Source organism: Eutrema salsugineum, unplaced genomic scaffold (genome assembly GCF_000478725.1).
Source record: "Eutrema salsugineum unplaced genomic scaffold, Eutsalg1_0 scaffold_5, whole genome shotgun sequence".
NCBI classification, from domain to species: domain Eukaryota; kingdom Viridiplantae; phylum Streptophyta; class Magnoliopsida; order Brassicales; family Brassicaceae; genus Eutrema; species Eutrema salsugineum.
Window position 1 is genome coordinate 14,833,187 of NW_006256612.1, and position 26,623 is coordinate 14,859,809.

The following is a 26,623-nucleotide window of genomic DNA, read 5'->3' on the forward strand; positions in this document are numbered from 1 at the left end:
GAACCAACTCCCATTAAACTTGCAATCACACATTTTTCAAGTGTTAAAATTTACCAAGAAAGCATGACAAAACCAGGTTGAGGTTTTGTAATTAACCATAATTATAATAAGTTCCTTCAAATTCAAAGGTTGAGGTTTGTTTTAAAAACACCGGTTAGTTCGAGGGATTTTCGCAGATTTCCCTAAATTTAACATCTATTTTACATATACGGACCTAATGTTCTTATATATTTCTCATGGATACCTAGTAATTCACTCGAATCATAAACCAACCCAAAACGATGAAGTTGTATTACTTGGGCCCTTATAACGAGCGGCTTATGATAAAACGGGCTTCGGCTTTCAGATTAACGACTGTGTAACTAATTAATCATCGCAATCCCATGATTGCAAAAGACGGCCACGATTTCAAAAACACCCCACTTGTGTTTCTCTCTGACTCTTCTCTTGAAATTGTCAATTATTTAACCAAACGGATATTGATTGTTTCATAAAAAGACAGATAAAATTCAATACTATATGATAGTCCATGTGATTACGTTGTAAGCTAGTAACGTGTTTCGGTGTTTATATTCTTCAGCATTCACTGAAGTGCCCTTGTGAAGGAATAATCACAGTTTTATTAAAAGGAGAAACTAACAAAGTCTTAATTTAAAATAAACAGTTTTATGTTCTTTCAAATGTTGGAGTTGAGATAGTGTGACCTTAAAAAAAAAAAAAACGGATGATTCATTTCCCAATGTTAAAAAAAAAAACGGATGATTGATGTGAATGTAATATTATGTACTTAAGTTTCAATGTGTTGTTGTGACGTTATTTTATTCAAGAAGAGTAATCATTGAAGGATTCAAACCGTGGAATCTCGGTTCAAGAGATGATTATTATCTTAATTACTATTAAAGAAGAGTCTCTTCAATCGAATAAAAATATCAAAATGTCAAGAAAGGCACCCAACCAGCTGGCTTGCATTACCGATGAGCTATGAGTTATGATCACCCACACTTGCTAAATATTTATTTCCTCGATTATTTATCACGTACGGTCCGAATAATTAGTTAGTAATAGTAACTACATCAATTTAGTTAAGCAACTTATATTTAGTTATTTTATACGATACAAAACATAACGGTCGAAATTTTCGTCAGATGTCAGAATTAAACTCAAACTCACATGGTCCGGTTAAAAAGGGTTAATAAGAAAATGGTGTTTGTTTGACTTTTACGTTTACGATTTGTAAAATATGGGTGACAAACCAAACAACACCAGTATTTATTTGGAACTTAAAAATTTTGGACAATGTGGGAAAGAGGATAGAATGAATCTGTTTCATTGAACTAACAATAACTATTTAAGAAAAAAAAATAAGAAGCTGGAATTGATTTGTGTCATTTTCACATAAAGAGAAGCAAAATCACGAAAGTATATTATCATACGTCATCTTTGAAAGTTGAAATTTGGTCAATAACGTATCACCATTATTCAACTTGGCCGACACAAAAATAAACTACAAAATGCTCCTATAAAACGGACACACACACGAATCTTCTACCACAGTTCTTCATCATCATCTCTAATGGCCTCTTCTCCAATGAATTTCTCCATCCTTTTCCTCTTCATCCTCTCACTCTCATCATCAACCTCACTTGCTCAACCATCATCTTTCCGACCAAAAGCCCTGCTCCTTCCAGTAACTAAAGACAAATCCACCCTCCAATACACAACAGTCATCAACCAACGAACGCCTCTCGTCGCCGCCTCCGTCGTCTTCGACCTCGGTGGTCGAGAACTCTGGGTCGACTGCGACAAAGGTTACGTATCCAGCACTTACAGCTCCCCTCGCTGCCGCTCCGCCGTGTGCTCACGCGCCGGCTCTAATAGCTGCGGCATATGCTTCTCTCCTCCGAGGCCTGGCTGTAGCAACAACACTTGCGGCTCCATTCCAGATAACACCGTCACTGGAACCGCGACTTCCGGCGAATATGCTATAGACGTTGTGTCGATTCAGTCAACTAACGGGTCGAATCCGGGTCGGGTCGTTAAAATCCCCAATTTTGTTTTCAGTTGCGGGTCAACGTTTCTGCTTAAAGGACTCGCTAGAGGAACCGTCGGTATGGCTGGAATGGGACGGCACAACGTTGGATTGCCGTCGCAATTCGCCGCCGCGTTTAGCTTCAACCGGAAATTCGCCGTGTGTCTCACTTCGGGGAGAGGCGTCGCCTTCTACGGAAACGGACCGTACGTTTTTCTCCCTGGAATCCAGATCTCCAGACTCACCACCACACCGTTGCTCATCAATCCGGTGAGCACAGCTTCTGCGTATGCATCAGGCGAGAAATCATCCGAGTATTTCATCGGCGTGAGTGACATCAGAATCGTCGATAAATCTGTTCCGATCAACAAAACGCTCTTGAAAATCGTCGCAAGCACCGGATTTGGAGGAACAAAAATCAGCACGGTGGATCCGTACACGGTGATGGAGACATCGATCTTCAACGCTTTCACATCGGCGTTCGTCAGAGAAGCCGCCGCGAGGAACATCACTCGAGTTTCGTCGGTGAAGCCGTTCGGCGCGTGTTTCAGCACGCAGAACGTAGGAGTCACGCGCGTTGGATACGCCGTGCCGGAGATCCAGCTTGTGCTTCAGAGCAACAACGTCGTTTGGAGGATCTTCGGAGCTAACTCGATGGTGAGCGTCAGCGATGACGTCATCTGTCTCGGTTTCGTTGACGGAGGAGTCAACGCAAGAACCTCTGTAGTGATCGGAGGGTTCCAGCTGGAAGACAATTTGATCGAATTCGATTTGGCCAGTAACAGACTTGGGTTTAGTTCCACGTTATTGGGCCGTCGCACTAATTGTGCCAACTTCAATTTCACTTCCACTGCCTGATTAGTTGTTTATTATTTGTATCATTTTCTCAACAATAAATGCTTTCTGTGGTTAATAAATGTTTTCTGTGGTGAATTAAAAATTTATCGGCAATTTTTATTAGCTGATTTGAACAATGATGTAATGATTGAATGTAATATTATTGTTTTTTTTCTGTGGGTTATGTCAGTGTTCAGTTCAGGCTAACAAATTAATCAAACTGAAATTACCTCGGAAATCTCCTTTCTGTTAATTAAAGCATAAATACGAGTTCTTAAGATTTCAATTAGATTCCTTAAATAGAAAAAAAAAAAAAAAAAAAGGAAAAAGCAAACAAATTATGGCAGCACTGTATGGTGTAAAAGTTGCTATGGGAAATTTGTTTGATAGACCTAAACCAAAAAGAAAGAAAAAAAAAAAGGAACAAATCGGTTTACTAATAAGCCATGTCTTGCACACCCGTCTCAGCCATCTTCTCCAAATCTTCTTGTGTTAACAGAGTTTTCCTGCCCATAGTACCCGCCTTATCGTACGGTTGAGCCATTTTCCTTAGAAACTGCAGAATTGACCCACACTTTCTTAACTACTACTAGATTCTTAATGCTTATGGTTTCTTTAACTGTGCGTAAACAAAAAAAGGTAGTGAATCTTATGTTTACCTCTCGAGCAATGTGGATAGCCATGTCAGTGCTTAGATTCAAGTGCGCATCACGTAGATGTGAAAGTATCCAACCGGGTAATTTGGACCGCTTATCATGACGGCTATATCTGCAATGTTAAACCTCAATGGAAATTTAGTTTATTATTAGAACAACATAAGCATATCTATCTCTGTTCTGTCTTAAGAATTTCTCCCCATTCCTAAGCAACATTCAGTAAATAGAACCGAAATGATCAGTCTCGGAGACGAAGACTTTCGGGACTAAATAGAATATACCTCTTGTCTGCAAATATCATCATTCCATAATCAGCCTTTGACCGGATTACTCGTCCTACACATTGAGCTGCTTGCCTCTGTTTGTAGCAAAAACAAAAACATCAAATGTTAAGAACAGTAACAAACAGGTAAAACCTTTGCACTATGATAAGATCATAAGATAAGAAACATACCAAGGCATCAAAAGTTAGGAAATCGCCTTCTTTAATCTGAAATGTATCACGCAAATACTCCAATCTTGCTAGTAATATCCTGAATTTTTTCCCGTTTCAGTCTTGGAATCTACCACTGATCACATATGCTGAAAACTTGGGAAATGATGGGATAAACATATTTTTGGTAAAACTTACTTGCTTAATGTATATTGAAAAGGTACTCCAAACATGACAACCAGTCTTCCATAATGACGATCAAAATCAATACCTTCAGCAACTTTTCCCCTGCCATTCAAAGACTTGTGATTACTCTCTTTGAAATTTTCAAACGATATGGATCCAGTACTATATAAATAACGACAGAACCATAAATTTCTTGCCATGAATTTTCAAACCACCTACCATTCAAAGATCACTTGTTTACCTGGCTACAGAGAAGAAAACTGCACCTCGTCCGCAATCGCAGGCCCTACGATAATTGTCCAGTGCCAATGTTGTTTCTACAACATCTTGCGTTTCAATGAAGACAAGTTTCTGTTGCATTATTTCCTACACCAAAATTAACAGCAGTGGTCGTCTTAGGAAACAAAGTATACATCAACGCCTGTAGCAAGGTATCATATACAGATTTCCCGCTTCATGCAAAACTACGAATATAATCCTGTTACCTTCAGAATTCCAGTTTCATTCCAAGTAGCAATAATCCCATCCATGTATGAGTAACTAACAAAGAAGCAGACAACTCCATCAGGAACAATAGATACCATCTCCACCAAAAACTTTCCATAATTCCTGACAACCCCAGGATCACTTCTCATGTCAAATTTGGTGCTAACAGGAAGCTGATCACTGAAAAAGCAAGAAAAACAATCACTATTGTAAATACAACAAAAAAACACACAATAAGGTCCGTGATTAGAAATTTTGTTTTTATAACCTGCGTACCTTCCTCGAGTTAAAACCATAGGGCAGATGCAGTCTCGTGTCATTGACATCTTAAAGCTTCGACTAACAACAGGATTGAAACTAAGAAGTCGGGGATACAGATCAATAGGGCTCAGGGTGCCTGATGTAATAACTACTGATTGGAAGCGATCAAACACCGGTTTTATAGCCAGAGACGCATCATGACAGCTCAACTAAGATACAAAAGGAGACATGTTTCAGATACATTTCTCAATAGACATTCGTACGGTACAATTTATATTTGAGTCATGATATCTCTGAAACCAGAACAACAATATACTCAACAGAAAGCAGATCAACACATACAGACCTGCAATATAGGATCTGGAATATGGGGCATTCTCTCGTCATAAGGCTCAATGATGATGGAAAAGCCCCTTGCATATGTCCCAACAAGAGTTGCAAAATCGCACACTGTCTGGATAGGCAAGAAATCATCTGTATCTGTAATTTCAAGAGTTAACATGAGAGACTGGAGCCGGTCATAGCAGAACTTCAGTGTTTTCTGCTCAATTCCAGCCTGAGAATTAAGCGACGATACAAAGCTAACAGGGCTTTCTTTCTCCACGTTGTCAGTATCCAGCCGTCCCCCCAAGTACTGAAGTAATCGGCGTAAAACATGCACAAAATGCTCAGCCCGTCTAATATTTCCTGGGACAGCCTCCTTTAGAATATCATGGGGCAGTGCAGGGTTTGCAAGCCATTGATCAGTTCCTGCAGAAAAAAAATATTTGTTGAGTCCCATTCATAGAATCAACCAAAACCACGTATCACCTTTCTGACTATGTACTTACCAGATAAGTCCCCTCTCAGTGCTAAACCCTCAACCAGCCGATTGTATTCAGCTCGCAATCTTCCTGCATCTGTAGCCTTGAACCTTCCTACCAGTTAGACAATTTTAAGAATTTAAAATTAAGTATCAGCAAACAACCAGGCCAGTCCCTGTATAAAACGAAGACAATTCTGCACCACTAAACAAGACAGTCATGTGCTTCAAGTTGCTGACATTAGTGTTTGTAATTTTATGTTCCCCACTGTCAGTTCTTTGAGAAGAAGCAATCTCAGAAAAGTATATATCTTTCTTACTAGCTTAAACTTCCACAAGAACACCAAATGTGCAAATAGAAAATGCAGAGTAGACACCAGAAGAGATCCAAGAACTATCAGGAAATTCAATTGAAAAAGAAAAGACCCGTTCACCAACGTTTATTGTGCTCAAGAGAAGTTATATCAGCTACGTAGAAAAAGAATAGCGCACCTATCAATTTCTTGCCTAATCTTATTAAGATTTCGATTAGCTCCTTCGAGTGTAACCCTCCTCACACTGACGCTGAGTGCTTCAATACACACGTTATCTATATTATGCGCCTCGTCAAACACTACAACTGTCTCCTTCTGTAACTCCTTGGATATAATTCCAGCAACCTTGGGATCAAGCAAGTACTGGTAGCTATAAACAATAACGTTGGCGAACTGAACCATATGCCTCGCAAGGAAGTAAGGACACCATCCTCGATTCTTACCAAACGTCCTTAAATCCTGACATTAAAATACACATTCACCATCAGCCAAAATGTGCAAAAAACCTCGAAACAGTCTCCAAATTCAAACACCATCTGAAGCTGATACGTGAAATTGATTCAGAAAACAATTGTGAAAGACGCAAGCTTTTCTAGTCTTACCTCTAAAGTATAAACACCAGGAGGCAATAACGCATTCTCAGCAGCCTTCTCGTAGTTCTCAAAGTAGTCACAGAGTTCTACATTTGGATTCTCCGCCGACAAAGCCCTAACCCAACTAGCCGTCCGTTTCCTACACGCTGCATCGACGGAATCACGATTCTCCGCCGCTAAAACCTTAGGATTAACGCAAAGGTTCTTCCGGGAGGAAAGACCGATGGCAAGGATCTTTGCCTGAGAGCCGAGATGGCGTACTTGGTATTCGTGGAGTAGCTTAAGCTCAGCAAGCGTTTTCTCCATCTCGTGGACGGTACGAGTGCAGTAGACAAGCTTGATCGGAGAATCGGGACGAGAGAGCCGGTAACTGGTGATAAGGGAGAGAAGGGCAATGGTTTTGCCAGTTCCGGTGGGCATCTCGAGAAGACAATGTCCCTTGGCGTCTAGGGATCGCTTCAATTCCACCATGTATTCGTATTGTTCTGGATATATGTTCTCATAAGGGAAGTAGACAGTAACGTCTTCGATCTTGAAGATCATCTTCCTTCTCAAAGTCGAAATTGGTAGAACACTTAGAAAACCCTAAAATAACGGGGAAAGATTACCGGCGATAATGGAAGCGTTGGCCCAAATAAACACTGCACAGAGGTGAAGGATGTATGTAGAAGAGAAAAAATAAAGTTTTGGGTTATCAATTTTTTTTTTATCGTTCTGATCCCTACTTATTATTTTTATATATGTTTAACCCCTATATATTGATCGAACATATACATTGAGCAGGTATCTTATTTTTTCTTCAAATGTGGTTAGCAAGTTTGGTAACATGTGAATAAACCCATAAAACGGTACATGATACAGAAACTGCTGAAAATCTGCAAGTGGGTGTAGTTACAAAAAATTACAACAGACAGAAACACAACTCTCAAGTCCTATTATTATTCTTCAACTGGTTGCTGGAAAGCTAAGCCCTTTATCACATGTCGACACTGAAACCTGCAGTGAAACCGAGGGGATTTATCAAGATCCGGTGAATAACTTCACTTGTTTATAGTCTGTCAAATGGAGATGGTGGAAAGAGAATTACCATATTAGATCATTTGTGCCGGAGTTGAAAGAACAATTTGTCCCGTTATCTTGAGCTCCGCACTTGAATCGCAACTTAAGAGGCACAAACTGCAATAACAACGGACATTTTTCCTTATGTGGTCGAAATCTAAATCTTTTTTTACTTGGATGTGTGAAATTCGAAGAGCTAATATAGAACTAGCACAAGTCTATACCTTCCTGTTGTATCTGAAGTCACGTTTAGGAAGGAAATGTTGAGGGAGATTCAAAGAAGGTGGAGCATGAACCATTACGAAGAGCCTCATTGGACCTGCAATTCAGAAGAAAGAGAAGAAAATCAAAACTAAAGTTCACACCATAATTCACCTGACATTTAATAAACAATGCTGATGAAGTTTTAGATTTCTGCTAAAGTTACCTGGGCAGGAAGTTGATCCAGCACCCGTCGAGATCAGTGCTCGGATAGTCTAGAAAGGCAAAAAAAGAGTAAAAAGATTAACTTCTTTTTCAATATACCTTTTCTAGGAGTTAATATGAAAAGGAACAAAATTCAAGTAACATGAACTCAGATGTAAGATACAAACCTTTTTTGAAAGTGCTTCTGTAGCTTTGCTTTTGGAAAAGTCACCTTCAAAGCTCAGACCATTATCACTATGAGTGAATAACAACTCATAAGCTTTTTGAGGCCGTAATGGACTACCACCAAGAATTAACACAACTCTCTGAATGTCAGGAGCTTCACGGATCAACAACTGCAGAGCGCTTCGGAGACTAGAGATGGAGCTCATCAGTTTCTGCAGTTTCTTGATTTCATGCCTCACCTCTCTTTTTCTACTCACGATTTTTCTTCTGACCAGCGGCTTCACGTCTGGTTGTGTAAGACGCGCCTCCTACAACCTAAGATTCTTAGAGTGTGAAAAAGACGTAACCGTAAAAGTGAAAATGGCGTCTGCAGAACGAACATACCAAATCCATAGATTCTGTTTGCAGTCCATCAAAGTCAAGAGTCATGTCTTGCAATACCCTGCACAGATGTAACCAAGAAGCAAATCGGTAAAAGAGTGTTATGTGACCAAAACCAAAAGATGAAAGTTCAAGTCTCCAACTTTGATTTTCAATAAACGAGAGAGCACAAAAGATGCTCATAAGTGGATACGACATAGTTTATTCTAAAATCAACCGGAAGTAGTGTGCACAATTGATAGTCTGAGCGTTAAATTAGACCTTTATCGGAGTAATACCAACAGATATTCACAATGTCTTAGCGATAGGATGAACTGAGCATAAGATTAATAAATCACAAGCCTGAAATCTTTTCAATTTCCCTTAGAATTTGACCATTAATCACCTACCAAGACTTAGTATCTAAACTCACACTAATCCATCCGGAATCCATAAAATCCATAACCATCAATCTTCAATTCTTCCAAAAAAACAATTAATCGCAGGAAATCGAACGCAGTCAAACGGTTCTAACCCGCGAACTTAAAGAGATGGAAGAATCAAAGGAAGATAGATACATCGCACCAGATCGAACATCAAAAAAGGATAAATCGAAGCATATAGATACGAAAAGAGGAAGGAAACGCACGAAGGGATCTGCTGGTGCATATATAGGACGAAACCGACGATGTCATTGATGATATGGAAGACGCCGGAGCCGCCGAGTGAAGAAGCGGTGGTTACGATGTCTACGTCGTACTTCTCCTCTGTAGTTCCTTCTCCTTCCGCCAAATCCATCGTGATCAAAAGCTCTGAGAAGATGAAAAACTGCGTGTTTGTGTTGCTCAGGAAATTTGAAAAAGTGAGTAGGCGGGGGGAAAGAAGAAGAAGAAGACACAGATCGCTCCAGAATTTCAAAGCAATATTTTGATTTGAGAGGAAAAGATATTTCACCGATAAAAAAAAAATACAAATAGCAAATCATACCCTAGAGAGAATCAGAATAACAAATTAACCCCTAAACTTTTAAGCGGTGGTAAGAGTTGGGCCCAACGGAGGACCCAATAATCCAATATATCTCGCTTCACATTCTTTTCCCATATTCGGCCCATTTATCAAAGTTTTTTTTTTTGGGTTTCTGAAGATATCAATTATCATGCTTATACTCTAAAATTAAATCATATTTTATGATAGAGTAGGTTTTTTATATTGTTTATGTCCGTTTCAGTTTCTTGGATTCCACTGAAATTAGTTTCATTCCATAAAGGAAACATAACTAAAACTGTTTAAACATAATGTTGTGGGCAATGAATAATTTCATCATATATTAGTCGAAACATTACAAATTTTTATAATGTAGGAAACTGTAAACGTTACAATGAATGCACGTGTTTAATTATCTGAAATCGGGGTTATTAGAGCTCCAAATTCCATGTTTTGGGATTCCACTAAGATTAGCTTCATTCCATTAGGGAAATAGAGTAAAAACTGTTTAAACATCTTGTCGTGTAATGAAGGTTTTCATCATGTATTTGGTGGAAACATTATAATGTAGTCAAAATTCTAATGAATGTACATATTTAACCACTACAAAATCATTGCAGTGGTTTGTATTGCCATAATTTAAATGGTGGTTTACGAATATAAGTTTACAGATTGTTTTGGTGAGGTTAGGTTACCAAAAAAGAAAGTTATAAAAAATGAATGGGCAAAAACATGTTTTATATAGAAAAAGAATGATTGAAATATCACAGAAATGGGTGCCGCATGAGATAGTGGTCAATAATAAGCATCAAGTGGCACATAGAACCATATAAACAGAGTCATCTCTCGATATTCGTTTGCAGTGAGACAAAGTACTCTTTAATATATTTACATACTTTTTGAGACCTTGGATTGGACATTACATTTATAACTTGTCTACTTCTCATTGGTTACCATTTATATATACAAGGATGTTTAATATATATTAACGGATACTATGTGACAAGCCTTCGTCCCATGTCGGAGAATATATACACCTAAAGCAGTTTTTTTCTTTATTAATAGAGTAGATCTTAAACCGATATTCGAGTATTCTTGCCATTTTAAGGTGTTTACAATCACCAAAAGAAGATCACATCGGTTTTTGTATACAATAAAACTTGATCTATGATATTAAACCAACATGGCGAGTTTCTATGCCTATTTAATTTAATGTCTCACACACTTTTGTTAAAATCATTTTCAATGTATTTATTATCGTGATTATATATATATATGTATTTTAAATGTATTAATATATATATATATATGTGTATTGATAAAATGTATTCTTACACAAATATCTTAACCTATAAATTTTGAATCTTGACCCAATCTCTTTAAATCCAAATTAACGATATAGTTCTGTCAAGATTGTTACCTATCTTAAGGAAATGGGTTTGTGAAAAATTTGTATAAGCAAATAAATTCTTAAGATATGTATTTTAGTTTCAGTGACATTCATGCTCAAATGAATCCTAATGAAATGAATCCCTCCAATGATTTTGTTGGTGAAACAACATATTGATTTTCGATTGATGCACGATATATGTATAAAACCTATAAAATTTTATATGAATATGATACTTAACTGGGTTCTATGAGTAAATAGCGTGTAAGCAAGACCTAATCCAACCAACGAGATCCGACAATAAAGACAAACCATCCCGTTTTGGGATATGATGAGTTTTTTTCGTTCTTATTAATGATCTAATGTGCATTAACGAGGTCATGCACTTTGGTAGGATATGATAACGCAAAAAGAAAGTTTGGAGAAAAAAAAAAAGGGGGTAAAGGAGCGTCTTCACAAATCGTACAAGGAACATCAGAAACAGAATCAAAAATTCAAAATGAGCGCAAAAGGGAAAATATAGAAGAAAAAAAATGTTGGGAATTAAAAGGAGAGAGGTTAAGATTTTGCATGTGATGGTCATGTGGGCGTGTGGGAACAATCTCTCGTATGTTCATGTGGGCGATGTACGTACCACATATGTTTTTTCTCGCACGTAAATGTTTTTTTGTTTTAATTAACTAACTATTGCATAGTCGGTATGAAAAATGATGATGCATAAGAAACTGTAGTTTGAACTATTAAAACCTCTGTGTCCAAATTTAAGCATTATATTTAGTTATTCAATTTAAACATTTTAAAATTTTGATATTTTCTTTGTATTGTTCGATTTTAAAAAATTGAGTTTTTCATACAGAGTTACGTGTTAAGATATATGGTTTGGTCTGGCAAATATAAATTTTTGGACTGGTATTCAATTTAGGTTTAGTTTTAGATAAAAGTATAATTTCAAATATAAAAAGTCTTTGGTCTCCTGTTTTGAAAACTTCATTTTGACTAATAGCTACTAAATTTATATCAAACAAAAATTCATCAACACAAAATATGCTGGCTGCAATTAAAAAATCAGTCGGAAAACTAAGAATGATAACATGAGTGGAAAAAAGTTGTGTGTTTGGGAAAATCATTTTAGGAAGCTCCCTAAATGACATTTTGGAGTTTGTTTCTTCTTCTTTTCTTCACGTACAAAATGAAGATGAATAGTACATTTTAGTTTTTTTTTTTGTTATTAGGATTATTCATAAAAAATAAAATAAATATGACAACAATAATATTAATTTCCATTCAACAATACATTAAATAGATTTAGAAAACACTCACAGTCACCTCGAGAAATCATACAAAAAAAAATCATACAAAAAAAATAAAACATACATATGACTAAATTTACGAAACCCATATTTTAAAGAGATTATTTAATTAAAGACTGGAGTCGAATAAAGTCTTTTAAGTGGCGACCCAAAACTGCTGCTGCTTCCAAGTAAGCATTGGTTTAGGCTCACGACCATTCTCCTTGCATCTGCTGCTTAATCTGCTAAACATTTTATTTCCATTTCTACCCTCCAATTTCTCACTATTTTCCTCCTCCATGCCCTCCTCTGTTTCTTCTTCTTCTTCTTCTTCTTCTTCTTCTTCCTCGTGATTGTGCCTAAGTAAAGAACTTTCCGGCGATAAACAGAGACGTAGCCTTCCTTCACCACGTTCCGCTACAAAGCAACGAGGCGGAGACGAAACCCTAATTGCTTGAACAACGAGACGACCATCTTCTCCTAACGATCTCACCATACGATTATACTTTGATCCTTCAACGAACTTTATCGGTGGCGGGAAACTTTTGTTGCGACTCATCGTTGATTTCTTAGCAAGAAAGTTAGCTTTTTCTTCTTCTTGAGGTTTCGGCTGAGGTGAAGGAGGAGAAGGAACCCAAGGAGTATTAGTTACTTCAAACGCAAGAAACGACAGCTCGTCACCACTCTCGCTGCCTGTTTCGGTCCCGAGACTCTCAGTGCACATTTCTAAGCTTTTCTCATTGAGCTTAGAAACAGAGCGTTTCTCGATCGGGTGAACATAGGCTTTATCCTCTCTGTTTCGGACAGTGGCAGTGATGTCGGACATAGATTGCAGGAAACTCAACCCACCCATGTCGCCTTTTTGATATTGATCCTTGGTGACGATTGTATCTTGAGCTTGACAAACAACAATTGACATTTTAGTTTTATGTTCTTGAGAAAAAAAACAGAGTGAAAACAGAGGATCCAAGGAGCGTTTTGTTATTGTTATTGAGATCTTTCAGTTTTTCTCGTTGGTTGGTTTTGATCAACGGAAACTTGGAGAGAGAGATATATATAGAGAGAGAGAAAATGGTTGGCTGAGTTAAAGAGGAAACTAAGAAAAGAGAAATGAATGTGAATGGGAAGAGGGAGGGAGGAAGAAGTATTTATAGGGGTGAGTCCACTAGGCATTGGATTCTTTTAGGCTTTTATTATTCTCAAACTTTCATGCATCATCATTAATCTTATAGTCTATTACTCCATCCAATTTTAAGTACTTCGCTTGGTGACTTGAAAATATGTATCATGTGGGGTTGAATCCTAATGATGATACAACATCGATACTATCATATAAACCACTAGATTACATATCTTGGACAACTATCGACAAACAAAAACATAAACTTTATAATAAATAACTAAGTGTTTTTTATTGTCTTGAAATCAATGACAAATTTCGATCACTAGTCTGATTCCACATAAGACTCCTTCACTATTCTACACAAAGCCACTACTCGTTTTTTCCTTTTCCCTATAGTCTTTTGTGTTTTGCATACGGATATTTTCGTATATCAAGTTTGTAATATAAGCTTTGACATGTGCTGTATTAACAACTAATTTAAAGGTTCTTAGAGGGAAGCTTAAAGAGAACACAAAAAGATGATACTTAAATATGAATTTTCCGACAAAAAAGATACTTAAATATGAATTTAGACATTTTAAACATTTACAATAGCCCTTAAACGCATATTCGTCCTATGGAGCGGTAGCACTATGAAAAATGACTTTTATATTTCTTGACACTCAATTTGATCGGTTAAAACTTAAAAGTTAAATACATCATTATTTTGTTATTTTATTTAGGAAGTAGGATTCAGTTTACCCCGGTTATTCTCACAAAAGTCACATCGTTTTGAATAATTTTGATACCTACATATTTTATGTATATATTTTTTTCCGAATAAGCCTATATGCTTTCCCATATTAAAGCTTCAATTTTAATTAATTCATTAAAACCGATAACTCAAAAGTCGGCCAGCTATTGTTTTTTGGCTGACCAATTCTTAACCGACCAAATTTTATAAAGTTACATCTTTATCTATTAACATAAAGAAACAAAAATTAAATTAAGTGAGTAAAGTTCTGATACTAAATAGCAAAATCCCAATATTGGTCTGTAAAAAGATGACAAAAAAAAAAACTTTTATGAAAGGAAAAAGAAAAAAAAAAGAGAAGCACCATTGTTGGGGTTTGTTGTGGCAGTAAACTTATGGTAATTTATTATTAGATAAAATATAGAGAGAGTAACCAGTTGAAGTTTATTTGTTGTGTCCTGATTTTTTTTTCCCAACATTGTTGTGTCCTGATTAAAAAGAATAAATGATATAATTTCAAAGCAAGAAATACTAAATTTAATTCGTAACATTTTAGTGAAAGCATCCTATTGAAGAGGCTCACCTAACCTATAGAGTTACTTGAGAAATTCTTTTTTTTTTTTAAGTTTTTTTCCACAACTTGTGGCTGTAACTTGATATTGTTGAAAGTTGAAACCACAACACCATCTACAAGAATCGGTGGGTTCTTTTGCATTCTTGTACGTCAGTATTCTTATAATAAATACATACTTTTAGGTAACGGATTTCCTTCAGGATAAAAACCGTGTCTAATATACCCAATGAAGATAGTTCTTTGGCTGAGCAAAAAGTCTTTAGAATAATATTTGTTATTTCTGGAAATAAATAATCATACAATGCTTTGCTAACCCATAAAGAAATATTGATTTGAAATGGAGAATGAATCACACAATCAAAAGAAATAACAGTTTTTTTTCCTTTAAAAAAAAAGAAAAGGGTAAATCAGAGCGCTGACTATTTGCTACTATTAATATACTAAAAACCAGCAATTTTCCGTTAAAAGAGAAATGAAAATGCAAAACCAAAAAGACTGAGATGACCTAAAAATCCTTATTGATGAAACTTTCAAGACCCAATAATTGAAGTCAAAGAAATTACAAAGGCAAGAGTTCCAAGTCTCCACCTTCCTGGGACCTTAAGCTACACTTCCAACTTGCAATAGTAATCCAAAGTGACATAAACCATAAATAACTTAATATAAAGATATACATGTATTTTCCTTGTCCGATACCAAACGATCTGGATATTACAGTGTATTTGGGTCTGCTTCGAAACATACTACTTACCGATCAATACTAGAAATCGCCGATGACCCGATATCAGTTTGATGTCCTAATCCTTGAGATTGTGTTTCCGATTTTGCAGCATCTACCATATGGATATCATATTGACAGTTTCCTAATACTTGTTGGTACATTGTAACGGGATTCAAAGAAAAAGTAAGTACAACATGCGAAAAACCGAGCTTTCTTCTTATGATTAATCTACACCTCCAATGTAATCAATTATTTTAAAGCATGTACGCCCTGTAATAGAAAACTTATGGGGATATGTTCCTGTCTTAACGTGTTTGAGAGCACGAATCAATGCTCGGGTTTAGAGATGATCCTCCTATAGTCTAAGCCCGTAGGTTCTCAAAGAAGTAACAAATGTAGGGTCAGTTAAGGAACATAGACAATAAGCATGTCTCATACTAGTAGAGGTAATCAGTAGTGACGTCTGTTAAAATTATTAAGTTAATGGAACACTACTTTAAAAAGCTACGGGTAGCAAAAGAAGTTTCCATTTCAAGTGAGGAAAACTTTTCAAATTTTCATGTGTTGTGAAAAACAAAAGTTTTTTGGTAATGAAATGTCGACAAAGCTTGCGATAAAAGCGTGAGTAGTAACTTAGTGCTAAGCTAGAATCTGTACCTTATTTTTCTCTCTCTCATCAGCCCTGACCATCCGAATTTTGCATTCGCCAATCGCTATTTTTCCGTGTTTTCCTCTTTTTAATTTTAGAATTGTCTAAATTCTAAACCAATCAGAAGAAGAGAAACTTCGAACCAAAAGCCAGAAAAAAGTGAGCTTTTTCTGCATCATCATCCCACTTCTGGTCCCTAAATGAATAGGACAATCCAAAGCTAGATCCTTTCAAATTTCTTAATTTTTTATATTATTTTTTATGTTGTTAGTCTATGTTAACTTTATGATCTTCAGCAACAAAGTAAGGTGGAATCTATTTCACGCTTACACAAAGACAGGTCAACTAGGGGTTTTCTCTTTCGCTAACTTTTGACCATACTTAATATTCTCTTTGTTTTTAATGAAATTAAAGGTTTGGTTATCAAGCATACATGTCATTAGTCAAAGCTATGACTTTGATTAGAAAATTAACAAGGAACCTATGGACAAGCTTTCATATAATGTTAGTCTGACGTTAATTCTTAAATATTTCCAGTATCAGGCATGAACTAAGGTTTATTCTCAATTTCTAGATTTTAAATTTTTTGAACCAATCCTTACCTAGAAAAGAAATTTATGCGCTTTTATCTTTAGAAATCATAGTTAGCATATGCTCAGAATTACTCTCCATGGAAGCCTATACTAAGAGTGTTTTTCTATTAAGTCACTTGATAAGTCAAAAGATTAGTACATTATTAATAAAAATAATGTGATATTTTAGAATGCAAAATAAGTTTAGATTATGAGCCTCTTTTGTTAACCAGATAGGTATAGATACGAGCCTTACTTATCTATAAAATAGAATCGATCATGGGCTTGCTGTAAGAAAACAGATAATGGATTATGGGCCTTTTTATCAAATTTTAAAACATAAAAAAGAAATCTGGGCTTTTGACTAGAGCCGGGACTGTACATGAAGGTTATCAATTTCAACTTCCAGCAAATGTAATCTACTTCTCATGTCTGATAGTTTTTTCTGGATGCCTAATAGACGATCAAGTCTTAGCTGAGCTTCTTCTCGGTAAGGCTTGGCGACAATATTCACAAAGTTTACTAGATTATTTGTCGCATCTGAAAGATCCTTTTGCATAGCATCTTCGAGCTGTTGAGCCAACGCATCAGCCACTTTATTCACCTTACCAATTATAGCTTGTCTACGATATGGGAAGTTTGCTATAGCCACATATCTGCCACATAGATTATGTCATAGTAAGGTTGTTTTGTTTTTCTTAACACATCATAATATGCGTTTGGGGGTTGCAAGAGAAAAACTACACGAGGCGACATTGATAAAAGAAGGTGGAGTAATGAGACAATGGGAAAAAAGGGGGAATTCAGAGAAGTGTTATTACCCTCCAGCGGAGCAAAGGCCAAGAGCAAGAAGATCTTCCAGTGTGGTGGGTAGCACTGAGGTTAGAAGTGATGCAGAGAGTCCCGCAGCTCCAAGCCCACCAACTGTCACAAAGAACTAGAGAAGGCAAACAAAACTCAATCATGTCAAACGAATCAGTTAAATTGATTCTTGAATAACCTAACGAAGTATCTGGGAAATTGAGAAACTGAATAAACATGTCCTTTAGATTGAACAGATGACAAAAATACCAATATTCATTTGAATCGACTGAATTCCAGTTAGAACAATTAAGTAATTATTACTTGAGACTCACCACTTCTCGAATATCTTGTTCCAATTGTTTTGATGTGGTTCCGGCACTCAAGTTCTGTATTGTTTTCAAGCTGAATTTATCAGTTTTCCGAAGCAAGTCATATGTGTCTATGCCCAGTTGAGTTTTTGAATTGACATATTTTGGCCATTTGTTTTCAAATGATTTTAGAAGCAGACTCCCTTCACGGGCAGTATTTGATTGTAGCCATTCAGCATATTTGCCAAGCAATTCCTGCACACCAGTAAGATGTAATAATTAGATGTTCAAACAGACAAAAGGTAATGATTACAAATACAAGGCAACGTCAGTAGCCAAAAGAAAAGTCAATTTCCTAGGGCTAGAAACCCGTAACCAGCTAACAGGTCACAACAAGACAAGATTGGACATTATTAAGATTATGCATGAATATAAAGTATATATCTCAAACCTCAAATAGATGATCGACATGTTCACAGTTACGACATTACTTAAAGAATAAAGCATCAGACTTACTTGAGCATTTAAGAGTGCTGGAGAGAGTATTTCACCGTGAACTTTGGATGTAGCTGCTACTGAGGCTGAGTTTTCACCTTTAAACACGTAAGAGAAAGCTAGATCGAGACTTGATAGCCGTAGGGTAGTTCCTATTAGATCAACAACTTGTAATCTGGCATTATCAATCTGAAATTATAGTCAGAGGATAAACACACAGAAAAGCCAAGTCAGAACAATCCAACTTCCTCCTACGTGATTCAACAAATGTATCTAATAGAGATTTATACCAACGAGAGTGCCTGCCTTCTCCAAGAAATGCTCTCATATTCCATTTTAAGCGCGTAATCTTTAGCACGATTTATAATCTTGTCTGCTGAAGCCAAATCTTCCCTAGCAGCTTCGCAATCTTGTCTCACAAGAGACTCCACAGAAGAAAGGAGACGCTCTGCAATCGCAATCGGTGTCTCCAATTTAAGCCTTATTCTCTCCATCCCCGTAGCAGTTGAGCTATCTAAGAAGCTGTAAAGAAATTTCTCAAATTCATTGAAGCTCTGAATTCTCCAATTAGAATCAGGATCCGAGACCTCTAGATCATCTTTGCCTACCAAAGATGCTGTTGAAAGTTTCGCCTCAAGAGCAGATCGCGCGGACATTGGATACAATATCACATTTTCTGTATTAAGCAACTTCCGCGTATTCTCCTTAACAAATGAGATAGCTTCCTCAAGCTGCATCAGAAAAATATAAAACTGGTCAAACAAAAATTCAAGACAACAGAAACTATGAAGAAAAGGACATAAATATTGTTTCTGATAAACCTCACGAGCATCACGGTAGATGTCAGATTTATTCAGGATGAACAAAAATTTCTTTTTCCACTGCTGGGTATAACGGAGAAAACCAACCTGGCAAAAACAATGAAATATGCGTCAGCCTACAATACAATAATGATTGCAGGAAGCTGCAGAGGTAAAGATAATTTAAAAATATTGTAAGTACAAGTAATCTTAGTATTAAATCATACAATTACGACGCAACAGGAACTTAGGAGGCAGACAGAGAAATGAAAGGGACATGATATTGGGACGCTGGTTCCCAATTTGTGAACTTCTACAGATTTTCAAGAATAAAATCAAAAGACTATCTACAAAGTCAGTTTAAAAACATATCTACAAACTTTAAAAAATATCACTTTTTTCATACAATTTGCCACAGATACAAGATTTTTTTTTTGCTTTACCAATAAACAAACCACCTTTCATGTGTCTTCAAGCTTTACCAGAATATGGACCAAAAGGACATACTGTTGCCGGAAATAGCAAACACATCCTTGACTTGATAAGATAATTAGCGCATTTCAAAATTTTAAAAATTGCATTTAACTTAGTGACAGCTTCCCCTACACTACAAAATGTCTTGATGGTCGATACATGACTTTACCAATTACTTTCATTTTAACGCAGATTTCACCAGCTGCTTAGGCAGATATATGTTGAAAAAAACCAACAATAATTAACATGCCAGGAAAAAACAATAACCTCTACCTCACTTTCGGTTAAAGGACGATCAGCAGAAAGAACGAAAATAAGCAGATCTGCACGTGGAACAAATTCTTCGGTAAGACGTTGTTGCCTTTGAAGGATTACATTGGTCCCAGGTGTGTCAACGATATTTATCTACTCGAAAAGAGAAAACCCGAAATCAATAGATAAGTAGAAAAATTCAGGACTGCGATGGAAGAATGTCGAATGACTTACATCCTTAAGTATTGGTGCAGGAAGATAGCAGATGTATTGGCCGTCTGGATGCCTTTGGCAACGTTGTTGCTCTTCAGATTCCAAGTCAGAGTAACACAGTAAAGTGATTTCATTGGTAGTGGGGACTACCCCCTCTTTGAGGTATCTCTTCCCAAGAAGTGCATTGATAACCGTTGATTTTCCGGAGTTAAATTCCCCCTAGTACCACCACAAATAAGGATTCTAATAAAATGCTTATCCATACACAATACTAGTTCGAATCATAAAAGCAAATCGTCCTGCATTAAACATTTTCCAAATCTAAAACACCATGTAATGCTTCAAAAGTTACACAAAACAAGGTGATGATTTCTACACTCTTCTAACAACCAAATAGCTAGGAGAACCATAATACTCACAAGTCACAAGAGAGCGAAAAAACTATGTCCTTGAGCAGATAGTTCAGTTAAGAAATTGCAGTTCCCCTATAACCAGACCAAAAGCAAAAAAGGAATAGAAGCGTAGACAGAGAGAAAGAAGGATCGAAAACATCAGAATAACTTCTAGACAGCACAGTATGAGAAGAACAAAAGAGGAAGTGACTAGAAGCATGTGCATTGTCTAGTAAAAATCTATCTCAAGCTATCTAGTGCTGGCAAATGTGTGTAGCCAAAATGTCTTTCATGAATAGAGCTAATACCAATGCATATTCCTGGAACCACAATTTGACGGAGTTGAGTGCAGAATTACCACTATAACCATTAAAAAGGGCTCATCAATCCGGGAAACTGCATCAATCAGAAGGGAGACTTCTTCCATCTGTAATTGGAAAAACAGTCCAAGTAGCTAATTAAACTTATATTATAACCGCAGAAAATCTAGTTTAGAACCATTTCACAAAAACTGACTTCAACTACCAAATGTTTTAAATAAAAATCACCAGTGGAGCCGCCTTCTGGATAATTTCAATTGTCTCTTTCAACACTGATTTCTCCATTTCTATTATTTGTTTCTGCTTGTCCTCTAGTTTTATGAAGCCAGCAGAATTCTTTTTCTCATGCAGGTCACTTGTAGCCTCAGCCAATGGTTTTTCCTTAAGGATGGTTTCATTCTTATTCTTTGTTTCGTGATTCACAGCATAAGGTCCGTCAAGACACTGGCGAAGAGCAACATCCCTAGAAGAACGCAGATCTTTCAACGAAATAACAAACCCAGAGGCGCCTGATTTCAGTAACTGCAATTCGTCTTTTGCTTCTCCTTTGCTTCCGCAAGTCACAAAAATCGGTATTTTCACGCTCTTCGACAAAGAATCTGCCAATACAGCCACTTGTTTATCTTCACCAGATGCAATTATAAGGAAATCAGCACCTTCAGAGCTTGAGGCACCTAGAGCAGAATCAACATCTTTCACAATCCTAGCTACCAAAGGTAGAACTACCGAGTCGGGATTAGAACCCATCAATGTGTTTCTTGCCACTATCGCCGGAAGACCTGCACATAGCATTTGGAGACACCTCATCCGAAACTGCACACAGAAAGCTAAAATTTGAATGAAATTGCAGAAATTAGTATCACCTTCGTCGGAGAGAGCAACACCACTGGCACCAACGGCCGTGGCGATATCAACGCGTTCGGCGATCAAGAGGTAAGCACGGCCCTTGACAAGTGATTTAAGTAAACAAGCTGCCTCGTAGAGCCTACCGGCGGTGGCTCCGCCATCAAGCACGACGATTTGGACCGATTTGGCTAAGGCACGGTCCACCAAATCAAGAGTCTCATCACGATTCCCGCTCATAATCTCATCCGCGTCGATCCGGAGAAGTAAACCGGGAACAGCGAGTTCGGGACGCTTGTAACCGCCAGGATAAAGAGTTCGCGGCCTAGAGGGAGAAGACTGATCGGCGGATTCATGCGAAACGTTTTTGATCGAGAGAGAAGAGATACGCCTATGACGTGGAGGAGAAAAGGATGACGAAAGTAACCGACCGCACCGGCGTGGAAACGGCGGAGATGCGGCGGAAAATATTAACGGTGACGTCACACATTGCCGGTGAGGGACTAGAGTTCTCATGGGGGAAGAGAGAGAGTGAGAGAGATTTCTTCTGTGTTTCTGATTAGTTTCCTTATCTCTTAAAAGGCCCATCCGAAACTATTAAACGGCGCGATTAATTATTTCAAAACATATGTTTATTTATTAAATTAAATTAAATTTAACATTTTTGTGAAAACAAAATAAAATAAGAGAGCAAATAATTTAGGTACGAAACGACTGTCAACATAAAACATCATCATCTGAGGATTTTTCTGATGCAATAAGGAACATACAGTCTTTTAACCCTTATGAAGTGAGCAAGAAAAGGGTCTTAATCATACTCCAATTCATCAGGTGTGATGGGTCTCTTGAGAGGAATCACAGACTTTTTATCTACATCTCTTGATAGTGCCTTCCTCATATCTGATTATTGAGATCAAACCATTTTTAGTATAATCTACACAAGGTGAAAAGAAAAGTAAAGGCCATCAAAAGAAACCTTACCTAATCCGTCTTCTTCTCCTGAATAATAGCGTAGAACCCGCCTATAGATTATATAACCAAGCTGCGAAAAAAAAGAGAGAGAGCCAGTTTGTTTTATTAATATGAATCTGATATAATGAAGAAACCACGAAGGCGTTTTGACAGTAAGAAACGGATATATGCAAATTGTGTGTCTCGTTTGAAAAGTTATGAACTGTTTTCTTCACGATGTCATTAAGAATATGCTTCTAATCATTTCAATAACCCTTATATTTTACCTTTTCATACATCTTGATGGCTGGTGTGTTAGAAGCTCTCACGAACAGATCCACAAAGTAAGCTTTATCACTGTGAACAAGAGTAAAATGGTCATTAAGGAGACCAGAAATCATTAGAGAAGATAAATCAAACAATTACAGGCAGAGAGCTACGGTGAGCAAGTTAAGAGTTTTCTTCCTTTCACAAAATTCAAGTAGTTGCCATCTTTTGTTCAATCATAACACTCCATATCGAATAGAACACTAAAACTGGAAATGCCTTTGTTTCTGTTAGGTCTTACATCTTATCACTGATATCTTCCAAAAGGTTCATCAGTTTTTTTGCGAGTTGTTGCCTCCGATACTCTGGAGAAACAGTGACAGCTGTCACATGACCATGCCAGGATTCACCCTGCCCTTCAACTTTACCCATAACTGAAACCATACAAAACAGTAGACCCATGCATTTAAAATGAATACAGGTTGCGCAAAGAGAAGAGGTTATACATTTATAATCTTGCATACAGCACTAGTATCTAGGTTTTGTATAATAAAGGGATCATTCAGAAACAACCAGCGAAGCCACTTACATGGATGGATTCTCAAAAAGATCAACCACAATATTTCAGAAATACAAAAAGTACTTTCCAATCTTGCTAAACGTTCACAGGCAGTAAAATCCAAAAGTCTAGTTTTGCTCTTAGTCATTTCAATGGATTCACTAAGCTTCCAAGGTCTATTTTCAAACAAAACCACAAAAAAAGGAGCAAACACAGGTATGAATTTTTTCGACCCCTCTCCACATTCAAATTTTTTGATATTGCAATTTGATTTGAATCTTTGTGGTGTTCTGTTTCTAGTGGTTTCCCAAGCAATTCACATCTCAAACTAGCAATTTGTGGCATAAATATACTACAAACATTGAAAAACAGAACAAATTTGAACCTTAATATAACTCATAACTCATTCTACGGACATTCAGAACAATCAGGATTCATATAGAAAAACCACCAACTACAGAAGCTAGAGCTAATAGAAGTATGATAGATAATCTACTTTCCAAATTTAGCCGAAGGTGACGAGACACCAACCGAGATAGCTGACTCAAATCTGATTAAACTCTTTTACATCAAACAAGAAAGAACCATTTGTAAATAACAAAAAGAATCTCCTCGCAAACTCTAAAACTCCATCCAGTCTATATTCGAATGTCTGTAAGTTTAAACCTAAAAACAAACGCAATCTCCACGAATTCACATTCCCAAAGCAAACGTGGAGACGAAGATCAAAACGAATGAGAAAAGAGAAAAGATTACTTACTATAACCCATGACACGATTTCCGGGACCTTCAGCAACATGGAAATAGTCTGGCCATCTAGCTAAGTAGGTCATGTAGAAGGACATGTTGAACTGTGTCACGAAAGAAACTTTTAACAAATCAACAAAATCGCTACTGCAAAATCAAAAATTTTCAGGCAGACCCAATGATAGCGATAATGATGGATTACTGTTTCAGTGAGGTGGTCGAGATTGACGGAGGTGAACCGGAGAAGGTCATTGCAGCTGAATCTACGTATCGTCGTCATCTTCCTTTCGCAAATCCCTTTTGAGTTTCCTCGGATTTCTGGGAAAAAGAAAGAGCGAGAACAACTAACAACGAAGCTATTCAAATGGGCCAACTAGAAAATCTTGTAAAGCCCTATAAGATTTTGAGCCCAAGAGAAGGATGACGTCATATATAAAATTATTATTTTTGTTTATACATCGGGAAAAAATACACGCAGGTTGCAATAATACCCGTCGTTGCAACCATCGGAGATAGAATCCGATCCTCGGCGGCGGTTGAGAAAACTCTCTAATGGATCTGCTCAGGGAAGAAATTCTGAAGAAACGGCGGAGTCTGGCTGAGGAATCTGGTGGTAAGAAGTTCTTCAAGCGATCTGAGATCGAGCAGAAGAAAATCCAGAAGCTTCGAGAGGAAGAGCGACGCGAGCAGGAGCTTAAGGCCCAGCGGAGAGCCGCCGCAGCCGGTGGAGGTGGAAAATCATCCGGTGATTCATCTGCTCCTGGTTCTTCTACGGCATCGGCATCTGCGTCTTCCAAGTCCTCCGCATCGGACGCGGCTGCTATCGCTGATTCCAAATCCCTAACCGACGAGAAAAACATCGAAAACCTAGCTCTACCGAGGCAGGAAGTGATTCGACGATTGAGAATCCTAAAGCAGCCGATGACTCTGTTCGGGGAGGATGATCAGGCGCGGCTCGATCGACTCAAGTACGTGTTGAAGGAAGGGTTGTTCGAGGTGGATAGTGACATGACTGACGGGCAGACGAACGATTTCTTGCGTGACATATCTGAGCTGAAGAAGCGTCAGAAGAGTGGTATAATGGGCGATAGGAAGAGGAAGAGCAGAGACGATAGAGGGAGAGATGAAGGTGACAGAGGGGAAACGAGGGATGATGAACTCAGTGGTGGTGAGTCGAGTGATGTTGATGCTGATAAGGATTTGAAGCGTTTGAAAACTAACTTCGAGGATCTATGCGACGAAGACAAGATCCTTGTCTTCTACAAGAAGCTATTGATTGAATGGAAGCAGGAGCTTGATGCCATGGAGAACACCGAGAGGAGAACTGCCAAAGGAAAGCAGAGTGTAGCCACTTTTAAGCAGTGTGCTAGGTATCTAACTCCTCTCTTCAACTTATGCAGGAAGAAGGTACAAAAATCCCTTTCCTTTTCCTTTTTCTATAAATTCTTGCTTTTGCTTGCTGTTCGGGTGTGAAAATTCTTGCTTTACTTAATGTGTTAAGGTAGCATATTGTTATCAAGATTGTATCTAACTTTATGTAATTGGAAGAAATAGACTATCTCAGTTCTAGCTAATAAGCCTACAGAACTATGATGATTTAACCTAGTTTGGATAGGAACACAGATGCACTACGTCTAGGTTCCATTAGTTTGGGTACATTTGGCTTCAGATATGGTGACAAGAACGAGTTTTCAATAATTCTAATCCTACATAAACATTTAGAACGTAGAATAGCAAGTAGCAATCTGTTTCTTTAGTAACTCTCTAGCACCTTGAATTTGCCATTGAGGCCTATATTATTTCCATTTAGTAACTTTATAAGATTGGGCGGAAAGCAAGTTTCTCTCTTTCCGTCTTATTATAGGGTTAATATACTTTGGTTTACATTGAAGTGTTGTGAGCTTTCCTGTGTTTAATGTTTCTGTGATGGCTTTACAAATTTGCAGGGTTTGCCAGCTGACATTCGCCAAGCTTTAATGGTGATGGTTAACTACTGCATAAAGCGAGACTACCTCGCTGCAATGGACCACTACATCAAACTAGCCATAGGGAACGCACCATGGCCCATCGGCGTGACTATGGTTGGTATCCACGAACGTTCAGCTCGAGAGAAGATTTACACAAACAGTGTTGCTCACATCATGAACGACGAAACCACTCGCAAGTATCTTCAGTCAGTTAAAAGATTGATGACTTTCTGTCAAAGACGATATCCAACTATGCCTTCTAAAGCCGTCGAGTTCAATAGTTTAGCCAACGGAAGCGATCTACAGTCGTTGCTTGCTGAAGAGAGATTCTTTGGTGGTAATCGCGAACATGTCTCAGAGGAGAGACTCCGCCTCATGCCTTCCCAGAACGAAAGCTAGTGTTACCGTTTCTGCTTTGCTGTGTTTTTGTTGTTTTAAATATTTTGTCAGATATTATGAAACGTTGACTTTGTGATCTTTTTTTTTCTCGAGTCGTATGATGGATTATGGATTATGGAGGTGGTTACCAAAACCGTAACCGAAAACGACGTCGCCTAGAGATGTTGTAAGAGTAAGAGAGGAATCAAAA

General features: G+C 37.5%; 7 protein-coding genes across 7 annotated transcripts; 2 read left to right on the top strand and 5 right to left on the bottom strand.

The window, feature by feature from the left end:
• The first annotated feature begins 1,543 nt into the window (after positions 1 to 1,543).
• Positions 1,544 to 3,050, top strand: LOC18994536 (basic 7S globulin). The gene has a single exon (XM_006418192.2). It carries the CDS (start codon positions 1,574 to 1,576, stop codon positions 2,885 to 2,887), a length of 1,314 nt encoding a protein of 437 aa, XP_006418255.1. The 5' UTR covers positions 1,544 to 1,573; the 3' UTR covers positions 2,888 to 3,050.
• A 119-nt stretch (positions 3,051 to 3,169) lies between these two features.
• On the bottom strand, positions 3,170 to 7,225 carry LOC18994537 (general transcription and DNA repair factor IIH helicase subunit XPD). The gene is made up of 12 exons (XM_006418193.2): positions 6,607 to 7,225; positions 6,183 to 6,463; positions 5,719 to 5,801; positions 5,235 to 5,638; positions 4,904 to 5,097; positions 4,627 to 4,807; positions 4,383 to 4,507; positions 4,154 to 4,243; positions 3,977 to 4,055; positions 3,804 to 3,880; positions 3,526 to 3,634; positions 3,170 to 3,422 (listed from the first exon to the last, which is right to left on the bottom strand). The coding sequence occupies exons 1-12, from the start codon at positions 7,138 to 7,140 to the stop codon at positions 3,303 to 3,305; spliced, it is 2,277 nt and encodes a 758-aa protein (XP_006418256.1). The 5' UTR covers positions 7,141 to 7,225; the 3' UTR covers positions 3,170 to 3,302.
• Positions 7,226 to 7,413: 188 nt separating this feature from the next.
• LOC18994538 lies at positions 7,414 to 9,521 on the bottom strand. Its single transcript, XM_006418195.2, has 7 exons — positions 9,257 to 9,521; positions 8,632 to 8,689; positions 8,250 to 8,555; positions 8,084 to 8,132; positions 7,881 to 7,975; positions 7,685 to 7,773; positions 7,414 to 7,593 (listed from the first exon to the last, which is right to left on the bottom strand). The coding sequence occupies exons 1-7, from the start codon at positions 9,403 to 9,405 to the stop codon at positions 7,536 to 7,538; spliced, it is 804 nt and encodes a 267-aa protein (XP_006418258.1). The 5' UTR covers positions 9,406 to 9,521; the 3' UTR covers positions 7,414 to 7,535.
• Positions 9,522 to 12,252: 2,731 nt separating this feature from the next.
• Positions 12,253 to 13,354, bottom strand: LOC18994539 (protein FANTASTIC FOUR 2). The gene has a single exon (XM_006418196.2). The coding sequence runs from the start codon at positions 13,187 to 13,189 to the stop codon at positions 12,428 to 12,430; it is 762 nt and encodes a 253-aa protein (XP_006418259.1). The 5' UTR covers positions 13,190 to 13,354; the 3' UTR covers positions 12,253 to 12,427.
• Positions 13,355 to 16,933: 3,579 nt separating this feature from the next.
• Positions 16,934 to 22,089, bottom strand: LOC18994540 (probable transmembrane GTPase FZO-like, chloroplastic). The gene is made up of 11 exons (XM_006418197.2): positions 21,564 to 22,089; positions 20,929 to 21,479; positions 20,739 to 20,807; positions 20,010 to 20,207; positions 19,797 to 19,928; positions 19,071 to 19,157; positions 18,540 to 18,980; positions 18,271 to 18,438; positions 17,779 to 18,009; positions 17,464 to 17,579; positions 16,934 to 17,298 (listed from the first exon to the last, which is right to left on the bottom strand). The coding sequence occupies exons 1-11, from the start codon at positions 22,057 to 22,059 to the stop codon at positions 17,007 to 17,009; spliced, it is 2,781 nt and encodes a 926-aa protein (XP_006418260.1). The 5' UTR covers positions 22,060 to 22,089; the 3' UTR covers positions 16,934 to 17,006.
• A 132-nt stretch (positions 22,090 to 22,221) lies between these two features.
• On the bottom strand, positions 22,222 to 24,412 carry LOC18994541 (N-terminal acetyltransferase B complex catalytic subunit NAA20). Its single transcript, XM_006418198.2, has 6 exons — positions 24,270 to 24,412; positions 24,081 to 24,171; positions 23,063 to 23,195; positions 22,782 to 22,851; positions 22,525 to 22,585; positions 22,222 to 22,443 (listed from the first exon to the last, which is right to left on the bottom strand). The coding sequence occupies exons 1-6, from the start codon at positions 24,345 to 24,347 to the stop codon at positions 22,352 to 22,354; spliced, it is 525 nt and encodes a 174-aa protein (XP_006418261.1). The 5' UTR covers positions 24,348 to 24,412; the 3' UTR covers positions 22,222 to 22,351.
• A 122-nt stretch (positions 24,413 to 24,534) lies between these two features.
• On the top strand, positions 24,535 to 26,548 carry LOC18994542 (pre-mRNA-splicing factor 18). The gene is made up of 2 exons (XM_006418199.2): positions 24,535 to 25,474; positions 26,014 to 26,548. The coding sequence occupies exons 1-2, from the start codon at positions 24,620 to 24,622 to the stop codon at positions 26,431 to 26,433; spliced, it is 1,275 nt and encodes a 424-aa protein (XP_006418262.1). The 5' UTR covers positions 24,535 to 24,619; the 3' UTR covers positions 26,434 to 26,548.
• The last annotated feature ends 75 nt before the right edge of the window (positions 26,549 to 26,623 follow it).